The 19,108-nt window shown below is 34.8% G+C and overlaps 1 protein-coding gene across 8 annotated transcripts in view; it reads left to right on the top strand.

The window, feature by feature from the left end:
- The window catches only part of TBL1XR1 (TBL1X/Y related 1), a 184,182-nt gene extending 166,186 nt beyond the window's left edge, over positions 1 to 17,996 (top strand). For all 8 annotated transcript variants that reach the window (XM_057500112.1, XM_057500107.1, XM_057500088.1 and 5 more), the window contains 6 exons: positions 5,099 to 5,220; positions 5,372 to 5,446; positions 8,809 to 8,936; positions 9,505 to 9,670; positions 12,313 to 12,414; positions 13,245 to 17,996. In XM_057500112.1, coding sequence (XP_057356095.1) covers positions 5,099 to 5,220; positions 5,372 to 5,446; positions 8,809 to 8,936; positions 9,505 to 9,670; positions 12,313 to 12,414; positions 13,245 to 13,271 — 620 coding nt within the window. In that variant the 3' untranslated portion in view covers positions 13,272 to 17,996. The remainder of the gene's footprint in view (positions 1 to 5,098; positions 5,221 to 5,371; positions 5,447 to 8,808; positions 8,937 to 9,504; positions 9,671 to 12,312; positions 12,415 to 13,244) is intronic.
- Positions 17,997 to 19,108: the final 1,112 nt, after the last annotated feature.

Raw genomic sequence — 19,108 nt, 5'->3', positions numbered from 1 at the left:
GTTCCTGAATCACGAGGTTTTTCTGGTCTGACTGGGGGATGTAAACACTATTCCAGCCTTGAGTGCCAGGCATTGTTTCTTTTAATCGTTTTGAGTGGTTCTTTCTTAGGTCTCAGTATCTTCACGTACTTGTGCTGATTAGGACTCGGCTGTGTATGAAATAAGATCCACTGCAGATCTTTAGAATTCTCTGTCTGCCTAGCTCTCTCCTTCCCAGTAATCTGTTTCTAGACGCCTTGGTCTCTCCAGATTCTTAGCTTTGTCTCTTCAATTTGAATTTTACTGATTTCTGCTTAAAGAGATTCCTTTTCCCTTTGCCAAGACATGGACACTGTTTTCCCAGATTGTTGTTTGGTTTCCCTTCTCTCAGGAACACTGTCCTCTATTGCCTTATGTGTAGTGTCTTGAATTGTTATTTCATATATTTTATATGTTTTTTGGCTATTTTGGGCAAGAGGTAACTTTATCCCTATTATTCCATTACTAGACTTCCAGAAATGGAAGTCTACCATGCTTTTTAAGTTACCATATTTTCATTCCTGTACTATCTTTTCTCCCATATGTACTTTTCCGTAAAGCATAAATCATGATGATAATTAAAATGAGTTAACACTTAATATCTATTAAGATGGCAATAAAGAAAAACAATGTTCATAAGGATGTGGAGAAATTAGAATCTTATAACTTTTGCTAGTAGGTATGTAAAGTACCTACTAGCTGTGGAAAACAATTGACAGACCCCCCTCCAAAAAAAAAAAAAATCAAACAGTTACCATATGACCCACCAGTTCTAGGTATATGTCCAAAAGAATTGAAATCTAGGGACTAAACTGATTCCTGTGCATCAGTGTTCAGAGCAGTATTATTCACAACAGCCCAAAGTTGGAAACAACCCATTGTCCATCAATAGATAAATGGATGAGCAAAATGTGAACTGTACATACAGAGGATTATTATTCAGCTATAGAAGGGAATGAGGTTCTGACATGTGCTACAGCAGCAATGAATCTTGTATACATTATGCTAAATGAAATAAACCAGACACGAAAGGACAAATAGTATTCTACTTATGAAATATCTAGAATAGGCAAAGTGGTAAAAACAAAGTTAAGATTAGAGGTTACCAGAGGCTGGAGGGATGGGGAAATGGGAGTTACTGCTAATGGCTACAGAGTTTCTGCTTGAAATAATGGAAATATTTTGGAAATAGTGGTGGTGGTTGCACAACAAAAATTAATAATATACCCAAAACCATTTAATTATACACCTTAAATGGGTGAGTTATATCTTAATAAAGCTGTTTATGAAATAAGCAAATGAATTTATAAATGCCTCTCTCCCCTTCATAGGTTTGTTAATTACCTTCTTAAATTATGAAAGATGCACAGGTTAACAAAAACAAATCAGAACTGGAGGACACAGAAATTTGAATCTTAGCTCTAGTATTTTAAAAGATTATATTTCCCTGAGCAAATTAATGAACTTTTCTTAGCCTCTTATCTTATATAAAATGAGACCAGTAATAACAAACACACCTCTCACATATCACCTATATTAAAAAACATGCTATATTAGAGATGTATTTCTAGCCTGAAGAACCTGTATTGCCTAGACTCAATTTACTTTAGAAATAAATAAGAAGTAAGGAGTATGTGTACTGAGATTATACCAGTCTGTAACCATTGTATCTTAGGAGCCATGCATATCACAGAAGACATAGTCATAGAACTGTTGCAGGGTTTCCAGCTTCCCCCAGTTACTGTTACCTGGTTATATGGTTTCTGTTTGCTCTGAATCTAATGGTGTGTTTGTTTAAATGTTATTTCTTATTTTCTCAGCCTCCTGTATAGTATTTTACAGACAACTCTGTCCAGATTAGTACCTGGCTGCATAATGAAAGTTACTCAGCTTTTTTCATAGCACTTTTATTATACCTTTAATTGCCTTCTAAATTAATTAGATTTTTCAGGCCTTTCTCTCCCACTTCTTAACACTACAACAATTATTTACCAAAGAAACACTTTGTTAAAATTGTTTTTGAAATGATATCTTAAGTAATAATATTTAATGTCAAAATGAAAGTGTAGTAGTAACTGAATTAGATTCCAGGCATAAAAACAGAATCTAAACCAGGTAATCCAAGAAAGGGAATGTAATATAAGAGGGTAGTCACAGAAGTGTTAGAATAGTGAAAAACAGAGGACTGCGCGGTGACCCAGAGCACGCCTATGGGAAACCTAAGACTGCAGGAAACAGAGCCCGGCTTGCCCGTGGGAACTGGACCCTTAGAGGAGAGGCTGCCTGGCAAGCACAGGCACCACGGAGCAACCACAGCCGCTGCCAGAGACCCAGCCTGAAAGAGTGATTAGAACAAACTTGTCTGTCCTCTCTCTCCTGACCTTGGGCTCTTGACAGTGTCTTCCACTGTACAAACCCATCCGGTAACCAGCTGGCACAGAAGCTGGGATATGTAATTCGCAAGTGTCAGTCCACCGGATGTAGAACGTAGAGGGCAGGGTGTGGTAAGGCATGGACCTGAGCGCAAGGTGACGCATGAACAGGACAGTCATCTACTGTGCTCTGAGAAGTGATGATGCACACAAACAGCAGCAGAGTTCTCACGGTGCTGGATGAAGGTTGGCTTGTATTTTTGTTTACTGGTTGATTTAAGTTGGAGTCTTTGAGAAGCAGACCTTAAGCCCAACATTTCAGAGAAATGGCTTGTTGAGGAAACCCTCCCAGGAGAAGCAAGTGAGGAATTGAGGAAAGCAGAATGGGAAAGAGGGAAGGGCCAAGGAAGGGAGCATTTCCTGATGAAGATGGCTCAGTCCCAGCATGATCCAGACAGGGCTCTGAAGGGCTTATTACACCTCAGTTTTTCCAGTCTTGAAAAAGGATGTTAGGTTTTCTAAGAGGCACCCCCACTGCAGCCATCACATGCCACCAGCCCCCTTGGGGAGTACATTGACAGCATCAGAGCAGGTGAGTTCTCAGGAGGCTTGGCCCTGGGAGCCCTTAGCTACAAAGCACTCAGAAGCTGGGTATTGGACACACTGCACAGGCAAAGAAGGTCTGCGAGGGAGGGGAGAGGACAGAAGCTGCCTAAATTCCTGCAGCCTCATGACCATAGTTAGAAATACAGCCTGCAGTTAACTCTCTTGGTAGCTCTAAAATTATGGAACACTTGGTTATTTTTTTAGTCTGGTGGGAATTCTCATAATTTGAAAATTTTGTACAAAAGGTGGAATTTATGTTAATATTTTCATGTATATACCACTGTGTTTTTCATAAGGCTGCTTGGGGAGAGGATAAAATAGGATCCTTATCCTACCTCCCCCATAGTAAGTTTCTGTTAAACATTTCTTTTTCCACCTTGTATTTGCTTTACTGACTCAGTCCAGCTAGTGTCCTGACGCCTGGTTTTTCATTGTAGAAATACCCCAAAAACTAGTCCTTCTGTAATATCTAGTCATATATTACTACCATTAGCTTTCTTGAGCTACACTGAGGATTTTAGATTTTTGCTTGATTTGTCCTCAGCCAGTTAATGAAATTAGTTCCACTGTTGCTTGTCATCCTTTGTCTTTTTTTAATGTCTTGTTATAGTTTTGAAAGTCCTGATTAAATTTCCTTCAAGTCATAAATATTTTAATTTTTTCATTCTCTTTCTTTTTGCTGTTCCTTCCATAGTTGCAAGCTCTCACACATGACATACTCCTTGGCTTATCAGTCTGACAGTGCTCAAAACACTTATTTATAATATGTTTAGTCTCAATATAGCCAGTTACTATTATATTTACAGTATGCTTAGTGAGGGAGAGGCTTTGTTTTTTTCCTTCCCAGAGACTCCAGTTCTAACCTCCTTTATTAAATGCTTTATATCTCTAGTGAGGATACAGCTTAACTTTAGTCTTCCTGCTTTTCTTCTTGTCTCTTCTTTTTGCTCCCCATGGTAAACTTATTCTGTAAAGGGCCAAAAATTAACTTTTTTAGGCTTTGTAAGCCACAGAGTCAGGTCTGTCCTTGTAGTGCAAAAGCAACCGTAGCTAATACTGAATTTGGCTGGGTTTTGATACAGTTTTATAAGGACACTAAAATTTGAATCTGATACAATTTTCACATTTACAGGTATTATTTTGGTCATGTATGTCTTGACACACACACACAATTCAATTGAGTTTCTTGGCTAATGGGCTATTCTTTGCCTACCTCTGCTCTAAGTCCAGTGTTCTGGGTGTGTTTCTACTGCCTAACCTAATTATTTGCTGTCATTACCTTAATCTACACTGCTAAATATAGAGTGCCTTTGTATCTTGCAGCAGGGGGAAATGAAAGAATCTTTAATCATATCAGAGCTAAAAATAAGTATTAAGTGCCAGTCATATTTTGGGTCTCTGAAGTTTTAAATTCAGTGATAGATTTTAAGAGATACTTGGCAAGGATCACTTAGAAGGAAATATATTTGGGAATCATTTGCAATATTCCATTTATCAGTTGAGTAGATAATGGAATTGATACTTATTCAGTATAACGTTTATCTAACTGGTAATTTAATCAAAGTACTTTCCATACCCATCAAGGCATGTATTTTCACAGTATCTCTGTGTACTAAGCATAAAGGTTTTATTCCATTATTATAGATGAGAAAAATAGCAAGAGAGATTAAGTGACTTGCTTAAGGTCCATTAGATAGGGAGTGGCAGAACCAAGGCTGCTTGTCTGTTGAACACTCACAGAATTTTAGAAATAAAAGGAAGTATAGCATCATGGTTAATTTTACCATTTTACAAATGAGAAATCATAATCCTAGTGATTAACAGATCACGCTTCCTAGGAATCCTAAACTGATACCAAATCAGTGTACTACTCTCTGTCAGGCTGTGTCTCATATAGACACAAGTAAACTGAAATTTATTAACGTTTGTGATACCTAGATACTATACGTTTTTAAAAATTCTATTTATATCTTAGAAAGTGTAAAGTAAAATGACTAAGTTCCTATTAACATGCTTAATGATCAATCATGTTTTAAAAACTAAAGTGCCTACATTTCAGTCCATGTGGAATGAATACAAACCTAGCCTTTTTTCCCTTTCAGCACCAGCACTGGATGTTGATTGGCAGAGCAACAACACCTTTGCTTCTTGTAGTACAGATATGTGCATTCATGTCTGTAAATTAGGACAAGACAGACCTATTAAAACATTCCAGGGACACACGGTGAGAAACCTCCCTCTCCCGCTCCCCCATCTTTAAAGGTATTATGGTGAATAAGTAATGTTTCTGAGTAGTTTTGAAGTATGTATGTTTAATATCCAAAGAGCAACCCAATCTATCAAATGAAAATGTGAATATTTACTGTTATTTTTAGAATGAAGTAAATGCTATCAAATGGGACCCAACTGGCAATCTCCTGGCCTCCTGTTCTGATGACATGACTTTGAAGGTATTTCGGATAGTGAAGAGAAATGAGGTGGATGTGCCATTTTAATGCTCTGGCCATTTTAATATCATTTAGAACATCTCTCTTACAGTTCAGAACTGTATGAGGACTTACTTTTTAATGGTTAATCACTGTTTTTATATTTTCTTTTTTGAGGCATTACAAATGTTTGAATGTAACAAATTCTACTCAATATAGCTAAAATAATGTAAATTCTATATAAAAGGATGGCCATGTGATGGGAATTAAGATACTCAGAAATGTGCTGTTATAAATTGTCTTTGCTGTTAGAAAGCCATGTGTTGGTACAATTAGTTTGCACAAGTAAAATCTGACTAATAAGTAACAAAAGATCTTTGTACCATTTGTGGATTTGACTGGAATGAATTGTATTAACTTGCTTTTTCTGTAATGTGAATGCTTGTCCTTACCTTGCTGGGAAACTGATGTATAGCAGAGAATAGCCTAGTTGGTGAGTGAGCCTGCTTGACATGCCAGCATCCACATCTCAATTTGAATTTATATTCTTCTTCTGTGACTTACAGCAAAACCAGCACCTTGCACCTACACACATTACATACCACAGTTAAAGAAAATGAGCATTTTGAGATAAAGAATGACCTAATGCTAAGCCTCAAAATTACGAACCTTTTAAGGCCTTTCCTCAGTCTATTAAAAATAATTTTATCCTTAACTTTGCAATGCCAGTGCCCTTACAGATGTCATCATGAGGAAAAACTGCTTTTCCTCCTCTTATGAACAGACTAAATGTAACCCGGTACAAAGGTAACCTGGTATTTTTTTTTGTTTTTGTTTTTCATTAACTATGTGTTTTTAGTTAGACAGACAGATAGTTTTTCCCAAGTCTGGGCTCCCCTGCAAAAAAACACTGCTAGTAAAAATGTTTTCTTAATGTTTTTGACTCTGAGTTTACTTTGCATGAATGTTCATTACACTCATAAAAATGAAAAACCTTCTGGAATAGAGTATGGCACATATGAGGAAAGGAAAGAAGGCCAGAGGCTAGATAGAGTCTAGTATCATGTCATGGCTTGAGTTGCAGCTAGAGAGATAAGTTTGAATCAGAAAGTGTTAGAGAGCTTTTCTTTGTTCTAAGGAACAGTAAAAGGTCCTAGAATTCTATAGCAGAAACTCAAGGTAGTGGAGCCATTTCTCAGACTAGGGAGCAGCGGGTGAGTGAGGAGACCAAGTCAACCTTGAACTCCTTTGAGTCATGGAAGTGCAGGAGGTGCTAGGTGGGTCTGATGCTCAGAGGAGAACTCTAAGCTTGCCATAAAATGTGGGAATTCTCTACAGATAGGTGGCCATTCAAAGGCATGGGCTTGGGCAAAACGATGTAGGAAGAGCATTTAAGTAAGAAGAGAAGGAAACCTTTAAAAAGAAAAGTCTTAATCTCCGACAATTACCAGCTCAAGAGGAATGAGTTTCCAAAGGGAAACTCACAAGGAATTGACCCAAGTGGAAAGTGAGCGTGTAGAGAATAATTTCAAGGGAGATGATGGATAGGAGTGGTCAACAGTGCTAATGCTATTGAAAGGTCAAATGACATAAGGTTTGGAAATAAACCTTTTGGGTTTATTTACATGGAGTTATACATACCTAACATACAGAAACATGATTTTGTTTTGTTACCTGTCAAGTATCACAGAAATGTGAAGTCCAGCTAATTTTTGTTCCTTTATATACAGTTGGGTTTGGTATTTGAGTTTGGCAAGATTTCCCCCATGTCTTTAGTGAATGGCTTTTGCCAGAAGTACTCTGTGTAGTTTTCACTTAATTTTTGCTCAAAAATAATAAAACTCTATGTATGTATATAGGCATGTTTTCCACTGTAGAAAGGCCTATTCTCTATTCATCATTTTAACTTTAATTATTGCTTTGTTGCTTTTCATGGTTTGTACTGTACTAATCATTAAAAAGAATTTTATTTCATTATGGTAAGAATGCTTAACATGAGATCTACTTCGTTAACAGATTTCTAAGTGTACAACACGGTGTTATCTATAGGCACAATGTTGTATCTGTAGAACTGATATTTTATACTCATTGATTAGCAATGCTTCCTCTCCCTCCCCTCCCCCAGTGCTTGGTAACCATTATTCTTTTCTTTGCTTCTGTGAGTTTGATTCTTAGATAACCTCACATAAATGGAATCACATGCCTTATTTATCCATAAGAGTCATCCAGGTTTTCACAAATTACAAGTTTCCTTCTTTTTTAAGACTCAGTAATAATCCATTTTATGTATACACCACATTTTCTTATCCATTCATCTTTTGATGGATACTTAGGTTATTTACATATCTTGGCTTTTGTGAATAATGCTGCAATGAACAAAGGAGTGCAGATACCTCATGAAGATCCTGATTTCAGTTCTTCTGGATAAATACAAGTGTAACTACTGGATCATATGGTAGTCCTAGTGAGAAACCTTCATACTGCTTTTCATATCAGCTATACTAATTTTGCATTCCCATAACAGTGTAACAAGAGTTCCGATTTCTCCACATCCTTGACAACATTTATTGTCTTTATTTTATAATGGCCATCCTAATAGGTATGAATCATTACAGTTTTGATTTGCATTGCCCTGATTAGTGACATTGAGCATCTTTTCTTATACCTGTTAGCTGTTTGTATATCATCTTTGGAGAAACATCTATTCAAGTTCTTTGCCCTTTTTTAAAACTGGGTTTGGGGGTTTTTGCTATCGACTTGAAGGAGTTCTTATATATTTAGAAATTAACCCCTTATCAGATACATGGTTTACATATATCTTCTCCCATTGTGTAGGTTCCCTTTTTACTTTTTGGTTGTTTCTTTTGCTGAAAAGAACTTTCTAATTTTATGTGGTCCCACTTGGCTTTTTTGTTTTTTATTGCCTTTGTTTTGGTGTCATACATGAATCGCATTATCCGTAAGTGGCTTATCTCTTTTCCTGTCTCCATTGCAAAAAATTTCCTAATTCTTATTCTAAGAGGAATCTGTGTACATCTGTACATCTTTCATTTAAGGGACAACATAAAAATTAATGTTTTTAAGTTTTAGGATCATTAATAAAGGAACTTACTGAATGTTGAAGTTTGTACTATTTGAAACTATCAAAGTAATCCTAAAACTACAGTTGATTCAGTCCTGAGTCAGTATTTGGAAGAACTTACAGCTAATTTGTCATTTTTAAAAGAGAGATAAATATTAAATTTATTCTACTACATTTTAATTAACTTGCAAATATTCCCTTGATCTCTGTAATCATTGTTCTGATTACCACTTATACTGTAGACTGGCAGGGTAGTATTTTACCAGTTGTGTGGGAAAACAATTAATTTTTCTTTTTTGCTTAGATATGGAGTATGAAACAAGACAATTGTGTCCACGATTTGCAAGCACATAATAAAGAAATTTATACTATCAAATGGAGTCCAACAGGGCCAGGGACAAATAATCCAAATGCCAATCTTATGTTAGCAAGGTAATACTTCTGTTTTACTCTTCTTTTTATTAGTCTTCTACAAATAAAACTTAAAATAAATACAGCAGAAAATTAGGAAAGATTCCATGAAATGGGAATGTATCCTGCAAGGAATATTTTCTTTAATAGAAACTTAAATGCAAAGTTTCATTATTATTTCAGGTCATAATAGATTTTTATATGTGAAGATAGCCAATATTTACTGATATATTAATTAAAGCCCAAGTAATTGAGGCATAGTGCAGTAAAATTTCTTTCATATTTAGGAAAAAAGTTAAAAATATAGTGAATACAATTCAAAACCATAGATCAATATAAGGGAATTATTTAAAGAGCAGAAGAACACAGTGAATTAGCTCATGTATGTTTTCCAATTCAGGGACTTTGAGATGCCTTTAAGCTGCCTTTTCTCCAAATAGCTTTTTTTCCAGAACACTTCCTAATAGCCAGTCTGCTTATCCTAAGGAATTTGTGGCTAGTTAACTAGGAATGGCTGAATATTGTAGACTTGGGGTGGGGCTGAGAGTATTTCATCACTCATAAGACCTTTGTTTTCCTCCTTTATCAGTGCATCCTTTGATTCTACTGTCAGACTGTGGGATGTAGACCGAGGAATTTGCATCCACACTTTAACAAAACACCAAGAGCCTGTGTACAGTGTAGCTTTCAGTCCTGATGGCAGGTATCTGGCCAGTGGTTCTTTTGACAAATGTGTGCACATCTGGAACACACAGGTATGTCTGGGTTATTTAAATAGTCAAATGTACTCTTATATTTAGTAAGAAGCATTTGCCTGTACAGATATTCTGCTTTTTGGTTGTCATTCCTTTTGTAACATAAATTCAATTCTTAGTTTTTAAATGAGTACTTTTTTTGGAATCTATACCCAAGTAAGGATCGAACCAATTGAAGTTCCATTTTCATAATACAGAGCAGAACTTAGAAATAAATTTAGATTACTTTATTTTGGTTCAACAGTTTGCATACATAAAATTAAAAATAATTTAAGATGCATTTTTGTGGATAAATGATAAAATTTATTTATTTTGTAAAGAACTGTCTTTGGGCTATATATGAGTAGTTAAAAAAAAGTACTAAAGGACCAGATTTTATGACTAAACACAGTAATTTATCAAAAGCAAACTTAAAACTGTGCTAATTTTTTAGAGACAATGGTAAGAGATCCTTTCCTGAAAGTGGAAGAAACAGCTTTAATTTTTGTTTTAATTTTATCTTCTCATGTTATAGTTTTTGTGTTCCATGTACTGATTCTTTTACTAGCAGTCACTGGGTCCCCCCACTGCTTCAATGATCAGATCTTTGCTGGTGGTTTATACACATAGTTGTAAATTATTTTGGGGTTCTGGCTTTTTTGTGTAGCTGACCATCATAAATGGTTATAGACTATTTTGCATAGATAATCATTTTTAAGTATTATTTTTGATAAAGTGATACATTGAAATGCTCCCTCAAAAAATCCAAAAACAGTAAAAAATATACTGAGAAGTCTTGCTCCCATTCCTTTCTTGGTCCTCTACAGGTAACTATTTTTCTTAGTTTCTGTTTCATTCCCCTTCAGATTTTTTTGTGAATAAAAATACTATGTTTCTTTCATTTTGTATTCCCACTGTTTTATTTTTCATTTATATTTTTAACTCCCTTGGAATTAGTTTATATATGTGGTGTGAGATAAAGATCTAATTTTGTCTTCCTATATGGATAGCCAGCTGTCTTAGCACTGTTACTATCCTTTCATCTGTTTTGTGATGCCACTTCTTTTGTATACCAAGTTCTCGTGTAGCTTATTCATAGATTCTCTTGTGTTTCATTTGTATATACCTTTTAATTAAATATTGTAACTTTGCAAATCCCTTTCACTTTGTTCCTTCAGTAAAGTTTGAAAATTTCTTTATGAAGACCTGTTTTCTTATTTATTCTGAGGTGCTATAAAATACCATTTTACTTTTTTTAAGTTTGAAAATAATAAAATGCATCTAGTGAGTTTTTAATGCAGGAGAAAGTTATTCTTTTGTCATATATTCAGTTAGTTTTTTTCTTTCATTACCTAGATATGTTACTAAGCATTTGACAATTACTGAAGTCTGCTATGGACTTATGTGCAGATTTGAGTAGATGCTAATATCTGTTGGCCTTTATTAGTGACCTAGCTCCAGCTTGTTGACCATGCTATTTTGGTTTAGTTATAGCCTGACTCAACTTAGAAATTAGTAGGTGCTTTTGAAAGTAAGTTTTGGTTTTTTTAAATAAACCTGAAGTTGATGGTCCTGAAGATTTTACTTTCCATTAGCAGTTTTTAGATTTTGTGGGTACCACACTCCTTTCTCTCCTAATTAACCATAGAATTATACTCAAGAACCACTACACGCACACATTCTCATTAATGTCTTAAATTGTGAGGGATTTTAGGCAGGGGTGGGGAAATGCAGTTGCGCCTCCCTAATATGACCCCTGGAGCAGTGTTGCACAGTATTACCAGGCTGACGTTGAAGGGGAAGCGGTCTTCTAGCTTAGTGATGACAAGGTGCATGTAATGCTGCTGTGTTGTTTTCCGGCAGACCTGCTACCTCTGGTCTGACCTTTAAGGTCACCATAAAGTTGAGAGGTATTTTCTGGTTTGTCGAGGCAGAACACCAGAAGCCTATTTTTCATGGTTTTCCAATTTCTCATAACAGAACCTATGACCTTCGCCCTGTTTAACCACTACTTTCCTAAGAGAACATGTTTCTGTACTGAGTTTTAATTATTCAGTGGCAGCTGAATGATTTTGGTTTTCATTGCATAATAAAATAATTTAGTTATACTGTGATTTAGCTCAGTTGATGATGAAATTGTTTGATTTCCTGGTATTTTTCTTTTTGTTAATTATAACATTTTTCCAGAATAATGTACTCTCTTTTTAGCTTATTTTATAACCCCCTAGCTTAGGAGCTTCTCAGTAATCTGGAGTAACTAGCAGACTTAGAGCACTGGAATTTTCTTCCTTAGTTTATAAGGATGCTTTGTCAGAGAAATTCTAACTTAATTTTCTTTCTCTACATGTTCGCCAAACTCATACATCTTTCAACACAACAAAATTTATTTCAAGTCATACATTGAATGCTTACTTCTAGTCATCATTAGATTCCTTAGCTAAGAATGGTTATTGGTACTAGAGAAACTGTATGTGTAGTATGTGTGTATTCTGGCGAGAGCAGGTTATCATCATATCACATTTCTGGTTTTTTAGAGCTTGTATTTATTTTGGAGTTGAAGCCGGATCCTAGTCTCTGAAATAAAGCCATATAATATTTTACCTTAATATTTGGATTTATTGTATATGTTACTGTTTTTAAGAATCCGTTTTTCATTTTTTTAGACAGGTGCTCTAGTTCACAGCTATAGGGGAACAGGTGGAATTTTTGAAGTTTGCTGGAATGCAGCAGGGGACAAAGTGGGAGCCAGTGCATCAGATGGTTCAGTAAGTGTAATGATGTGTTTTCCAAGTGGTGGGTGTATGGGTGTTTGTTGGTGGGGGCAGCCGTGTATAAGCGTAGTAAATAAATGAGGCTAATTATTGTGATAGTGACTGCACGGTATTGAGCTTTTTTAATGTAAGCTATATACTTCTCTTGTTCATTTCATTCCAATAATGAAGTAAACATAATTCAGTCTATCTGCCAAAAAATATCTTCACAATCAAGAAATGGAGAGTTGTTTTTCACATAGACCGTGTGAGAGATTGGAACTTCTAATGCCTGTTCTACGTGCTCTTCCTGCAGAAGAGTGTTGATGGCCCAGGAAGGGGAAGTAGAGGCATTCTACTCCTGCACTGAGAAATGTGTGGTATTGAGAGACTTTCAGGATGAGGTTGGCCAGCTCTTTACAGAAATACTAGTTATTGTTTCCAAAGCTCCAACAGCAAAAGAAAGATGGAAAGGGTATAGCCATTAGCTCTTTACTGAAGCTATGGCTTAATATAATCTGCAGTATCTTGCATTAAGGTTCAAGAGATAGGAAATGGTCTATGTTGAGCATATTTTTCTTACTTTTTAATTAATAGAGAGTAAATCTTGGAAATTTTATCCATGGTTCTTCCTCTGTAGTATCAGCCTATGGTGGTTTCTGCCATCTGCTTTTTGATTGATCTGATTTCTGTTGGGTAAGTGCCAATTGCCATAATTACTGTTGCTCTACCAGTTTAGTGAAAACTTGGAGGTAAGAAATAGATTCCAAACTGTACTCTAGAAAAGTTAAATTAAAAATGTGCAATGAAATTCGTAACACATTGGTTATTTTAATTTCTTACAGGTTTGTGTATTAGACCTTCGGAAATAGCGCTACTAGTTGGAAGCCATGGACCGACTATGAATGTGTACATAGCCAAAATGACTGTCCCTGACCCATGTACTGCTATAGTCCCACTTGAACCATGGCCAGTCCACTACAGCCAAATCTAAAAGAAATATATACATTGTGTATAAACAAAATTGCACCCTGAAGATCAACAGAATTTTGTTACAGCTTGTGAATTCTGTTCACCAAGTGCTGGAATCTAATCTGCTGTGCCCCTAAAATAGCATTTAGAAGTTTTGGATATAAAAAACAGAAGAGAGAAAGAACTATGCGTTATAAAAGCAGCCCATACATGTACCAGTTTTTGGATACTAATGACAGCCTTGTTTCTCCCTTTGAATCAGCAGACACCATGGATTATATTCTTTTTCCCTTCAGTAGTTGAGCAGTTTGTATGTACAGAGAAAATGGACTTATAAAAACTTGCAGCAGTAGTTTGTTCTTGCTTTTAAACTTTGTTTTTGGTTTAGTTTATGGATGCATGAAGTAAGGGAGTGAGTCAGTTTCTTGTTTATATTTTTTTCACCTTTTAAACAAAAAATTCTTAAAAATATTTTAATGAATTCTTTTGAAGAGATAGATGTTTGGTACATTTTATGGCTCCCAGAGCATATATTCAGTTGGTGCATGTTGTGGAAGGGGGAATTGGAAATTAAATGAAAATATATGACTTTGGTCATGTCAATTTGTAAGACACATCAGTAAAAGGGTATTATGCTCTGTTTTCTGTTATGCTTTTTTTTGTGATGTGGCTGAAATGCAATAGTTTCTTTTTTGGGGACATATTTCTGCCAATTAAAGAATAGAAGAAGGGCACAAATATCTTTTTTGAATACCATAGAGAAGATGCATAAAAAAAAATCTTCAGATGTTTTTGTAGCCATAACTGAATTATGGTTAAAATGTGCACTATTGTGAAAAGGAGCAAAGTAGGTTTGGGTTTTTTGTTTGTTTGTTTGTTTGTTTTGCTTTGTTTTTTAAGAGATTTAAATGTTTCTGGATAAGGATTAGCTTCTCAAAGTATCCATCATTCTGTGTAGAAGCTTAACTATGTAATGTAACCAAACTCCAGTATTAAAAATCTCTCGTTTTTTTTCTTTATACAAAGCAAGATAACGGCATATAACACTGCCATTACATGGCAAAATGTTTGCTACCTTAGTTTAAAAACAATCTTTAAAACAAAAAGACTTGCTTCAAGGTGTTTTTAAATAGCTGTGATTCAGAATTTAGAAAGACAAAATGAATTGCACTAACCGCCCTGCTGCTCCGACTCTGCATATGTGGTACTTGGGACTACGTTTTCTCAACTATACATAGATTCAAGCTGCTATTTTTTTTCCGAGTAATCACTACTATATCATGTCTTTTACTCTGTTAATAATACCAAGTATTTCTTAATGATAGAGGTATCAGATCAGACCTCCTCTTGTGCTCAAGCAGCTAGAAGCTAAAATACACAGAATTTACAAATGATAGCATGGGGCTATGTTTATGTGTGTGTGATTAACAGGGTTTGCCATGATTAATCCAGAAGTGTCAATTTTGATGAGAATAATCAAATTTATATCTCAAAGAATTTAATTAAGGAATTGCTTATTATTAAGCGTAGCAAATTTATAACACTATTTCCATCACTAATTATTTTGAGGCCTTTACTACTAAAATTTTAACCTGTGTTTTAAGTTTAAGTAGAAACTGATTTAACCCAAGAAATGCAGCTTTGATTTTCAGCATTTGTTATTTTGCTTTTTTTACAAAATAGCATTGATTGAAGCAAGTCTTAGTTTCACTAAGGTAGGGTAGCATTTGCTATTGGTAAAGAGAATAAATACACTTAATTCCACAACACATTGCTCTATATACCCCAGTTGTTCTTAGTGGGGAATATGATACTGTAATAATATTTTTTAGAATTGACATCCAGAGAGGCAGTCATTCATGATGGTTTTGTGCCAGCTGTTTTTAGGGTTTTGGATCACATTATAGATACTTAGAACTATTACCCTGTGTCTTATGTAGGAAACCTAATACGCTGAGTATCTGGCACTTGAAATCCTGCTTTTATTGCTGGAGGTCCACATCTGTGGTTGACCTCTGTTGTTGTTTTAAAAATAAATAAATAAAAAATTTAAAATCTGTGCAATAATTTTTAAATGTGCTCCCAGGAATAGACACAAATGTTTTGAGTATGTTTAAGCTGCATTTTCCTTTAGCGATGCATTTGTCAATTGCACTGAATTTAAATCTGAAAGTCAGAGGTGATTATTGATAGTACTTTTTGTATTTTGATATGGACAGTTTATTCATTGCATACAGTTATTGACTTTTTTCCCCAGCTGTTTAAAAATAGTCAAGAAGTTCGGCAGTATAGCTGCCAAAATAGACAGCTACATTTTTATGGTATTGTCGTCTTTTGTTGTTTTTTTTTTTAATCTTTAGCTATTTTACTTAAGCATAATAGCCACAATAGCCACAATAGGACATATAAAAGATTATAAATACAGAGCTTTATTATCCTGAAGTCTTGGGTCTTTTAAATGTAAACTCTATCCAAACGGTGTCCATTTTGTAGGCGTGGGTACTTCATGAGCATGAAGTTGCTGACTTTTGCTGCTGTTCTCAGTGTCATCATTGCCTGCTGATGTGCCACGATGCTGCTCCAGTAGACAGAGTAAGATGGCCTCCAGTTTGAGCAGTAACATGATTGTAAGAGACCAAGTTTCATAGCCTGTAAAGTTCTTTATTTGAGGTTGTTGCTCATTTTTCCTTCTGTCCTTTTTCTGAGAACTTACTCCTGAATATCAGCTGATTCCAATAGATTTCTATGGTATTCATTATATGTCATTGTTGTATAAGCTACTGTAAGAAACTTACCATAAGGAAAAATAGAAAGGAAAACTTGAATGAATAGAATATTCATTGGTTAAAATAGAGTAAAGAAAAAAGAGCAGCTGTCACTCTTAAATATCAAAAAGGAATATCTTTTTTTCTTTTCCACATAGGAAATCCTGTAAATTCTTATGTTTGTTCCAATCCCTGTTTCCTGTCATTGATTCGAGTACCATCATTGACTTTCAAATGGCATAAAAGTGGTAACCTTTAATTTCCTAATAGGTCTTAGAGTGTATTGAATTCTTTTAGGTAATTGTTCTCAGTATATTTTAAGATTAAACACCTTTTACAGATACTGAAAGTGCCTCCTTTTGTGGTGTAAAAAACAAATTATGGTGCAAAAAGTAATCATTAGATTGAATTACATGAAGGTTTTTTGCTTTTTGACATATAAAAATGTCAAGAGAAAGGCCAAAGATTTGTACTTTTTCACTTAGCTTATAAAGCACTCCTTTTTTCCTTAAACTTCTTTCTGTCAAATTAGATTTAATGAGAGAGTACTATTTTTAAGGAGCTATCTGTTTATGTAGAAAGATTTTGTTGGAGTGATGTAAAGTACTATTGAGTAGAGACCTGAGGAGGAGTATGCATTTTTGCTATTTAAAGGAATCACAAATGACTGGCCTTTTGTGGGCAAAAATGTTGGTTTACTAGGTAAACAAGAAAAATAAATCTCAAATGCAGTGCTGTTTGCTCTTTCTAAAACAGTTTTCATTTTCTAAGCACACTGTACATCGGTATAGAACCTGCGCTCTAACATGCTAAGGATGGTACTTGGAGTTGGTGAATTACTGTTGACAGTTTCCACAGAAATTTTATTTCAGTGGACCAACATTGTGGCATGGCAGCAAATGCCAACATTGTGGGGAATAGCAGCAAATCTACAAGAGACCCTGGTTGATTTTTTGTTTTATTTTAGTTTTTTTCCTTCTGAATCAGCAGGGATGGAAGGAGGTTAGAGAAGTTAGGAATTACTCCTTCCTGTAGTAGCTCTGAAGCATCACATTCAATATCAATTTTTTGTAAACATGATTCTAGTTAAATGTAGAAGAGAGAAAAAAGAGGAAGTGTTCACTTTTTTAATACACTGATTTAGAAATTCGATGTCTTTTATCAGTAGTTCTGAAATACTAATAGCATTCTTTATTTCTGCCTTTACGTTGACAGTGTTGAAGCAGGGTGAATAGGGCATATGTTTTTTTCTTCCTAGTAATCTGTTCCATGTTTTCTTTGGAGTTTCTGGATGAGTTCGAAAAAACATTCTGCATGTTGTTTCTAGTCTGATGTATTTACCCATCTCATTAAAAACAAAAAACACAGACTACATTTTGTAGCTCTGTAATCCCTAAATACAGAAGTAATTTTCTTCTTTCCTGACTTTGACATTGTAGCTATATTGTTCTAATTTTGATTTTACAAATCCTTTGGGTCTAATTCTGTGAGCCTACCTATAGCACTGGATTAAAATGTCTGCATCATTTCTTTAGTTATCCAGTTAACTTTAAAACTGTTGTAAAAGTGTAAACCAGCCCATGACAGTTTTTTGTACATGTTAAAGAACTTTATTGTTCAGTTTTCACGATTATTGTGTAAGGAAGACTGATATAGATGTTCTATGCTGTCCTGGACCATGTTAATTACACTTACGATGTATTTTGGTTCCACATCACAATGATTTTGTCCCTGATGACCCTTATCCTTTTAGGCACATTTTCTGTTGTTGTTGGAGTTTCCCGTTCATTGTATTGCTTTGACAACTGTAATTTGAATCAGATCTGAAAGAGGTCCAGAATAAAATATATTTTGATATTATGTTGGCTGTGTAAATATATAAAACCTTTGATATCTATGTAGTTTGTATAGACCGTTTACTAGTCAAGTAAAGAGAGAGGGATGCTATTCCCTGTTTACATTTAATTGCATTTACTCCTCCGATGTGCTATTGTAGAATGAACTTTCTTGCTCTAAGTTAGCTTTCATAACATAAAACATGTCTGTTCTTTCCCATGCTCATGTTACCAATAACAACTGCCATTAGACCCCAAACCACTGATTTTCATAAATATATTGTTTTCCAAGATATATACTTTAAGCCCATAGATTAAATTACAAATTTTACTATTTTATTACTTCCTGCAGGAGATAAGATTTTTAAATGAAGGGGTTATTTACTATTTTTATTAAAGAATAATAGAGCATTTAATCAGCTAAAGAATAACAATTACTTTTGAATTATTTTGAAAAATCAGTATTCTATCTAAAGGACATTGTTTCACATAAACTAGAAGAGACCACAGATTCATTTGCTTATTAGCATGCAGTTGAGCACAAAACAATGTATATGTTGCTGAAGATTTTTTTAGGGCACAATGCTCAACTTCCTTAATGATATTTTTTTCTTCATATAAACCTATTATAATTTAGGAACTTTCTTCCTTAGCTAGTTGCTTATGTTGCTAACAAACCTTACAACCTATGAGGAGAGATACTGGGCATCTTCCAGTTTTAATTAATCCCAACTCCTTTACAGTTAGGAACTTTTTAAAAGAATTATTGAGCATATTTTTTGTTTTCTTTTGTCCTTTAAAATCTTACATTCTCCAGGTCTTCTACCTTTCCCTTCCATATCCTTAAGCAGAAACTAATAGAGGCATAGACTTGTCATGTTGTATTAAATGATAAGCTACCGCAGTTGCTAGAACTTGCTGACAGCCTTTCATTTTAAAAGGGTTAACTTTTGTTGCATGGCATAGATTCATAATATTCTACATTTTGCACTTTTTCAAAAAGTGGTGGACTACTAAGGGTTATAATCTATATAAGCTTGTGGTAAAACAAATCAATTTGAGTAGCCATATAGAAAGTGTTATTTTTAATTTCATAATCCTTATACTTTACAGTGGATCACATTTCTTACCTATTAT

The sequence above is a fragment of the Manis pentadactyla genome, chromosome 1 (assembly GCF_030020395.1).
Source record: "Manis pentadactyla isolate mManPen7 chromosome 1, mManPen7.hap1, whole genome shotgun sequence".
Taxonomy (NCBI): Eukaryota; Metazoa; Chordata; class Mammalia; order Pholidota; family Manidae; genus Manis; species Manis pentadactyla.
Note: the sequence above shows the minus strand (reverse complement) of the source record. Positions and strands in the feature narration are given on the sequence as shown.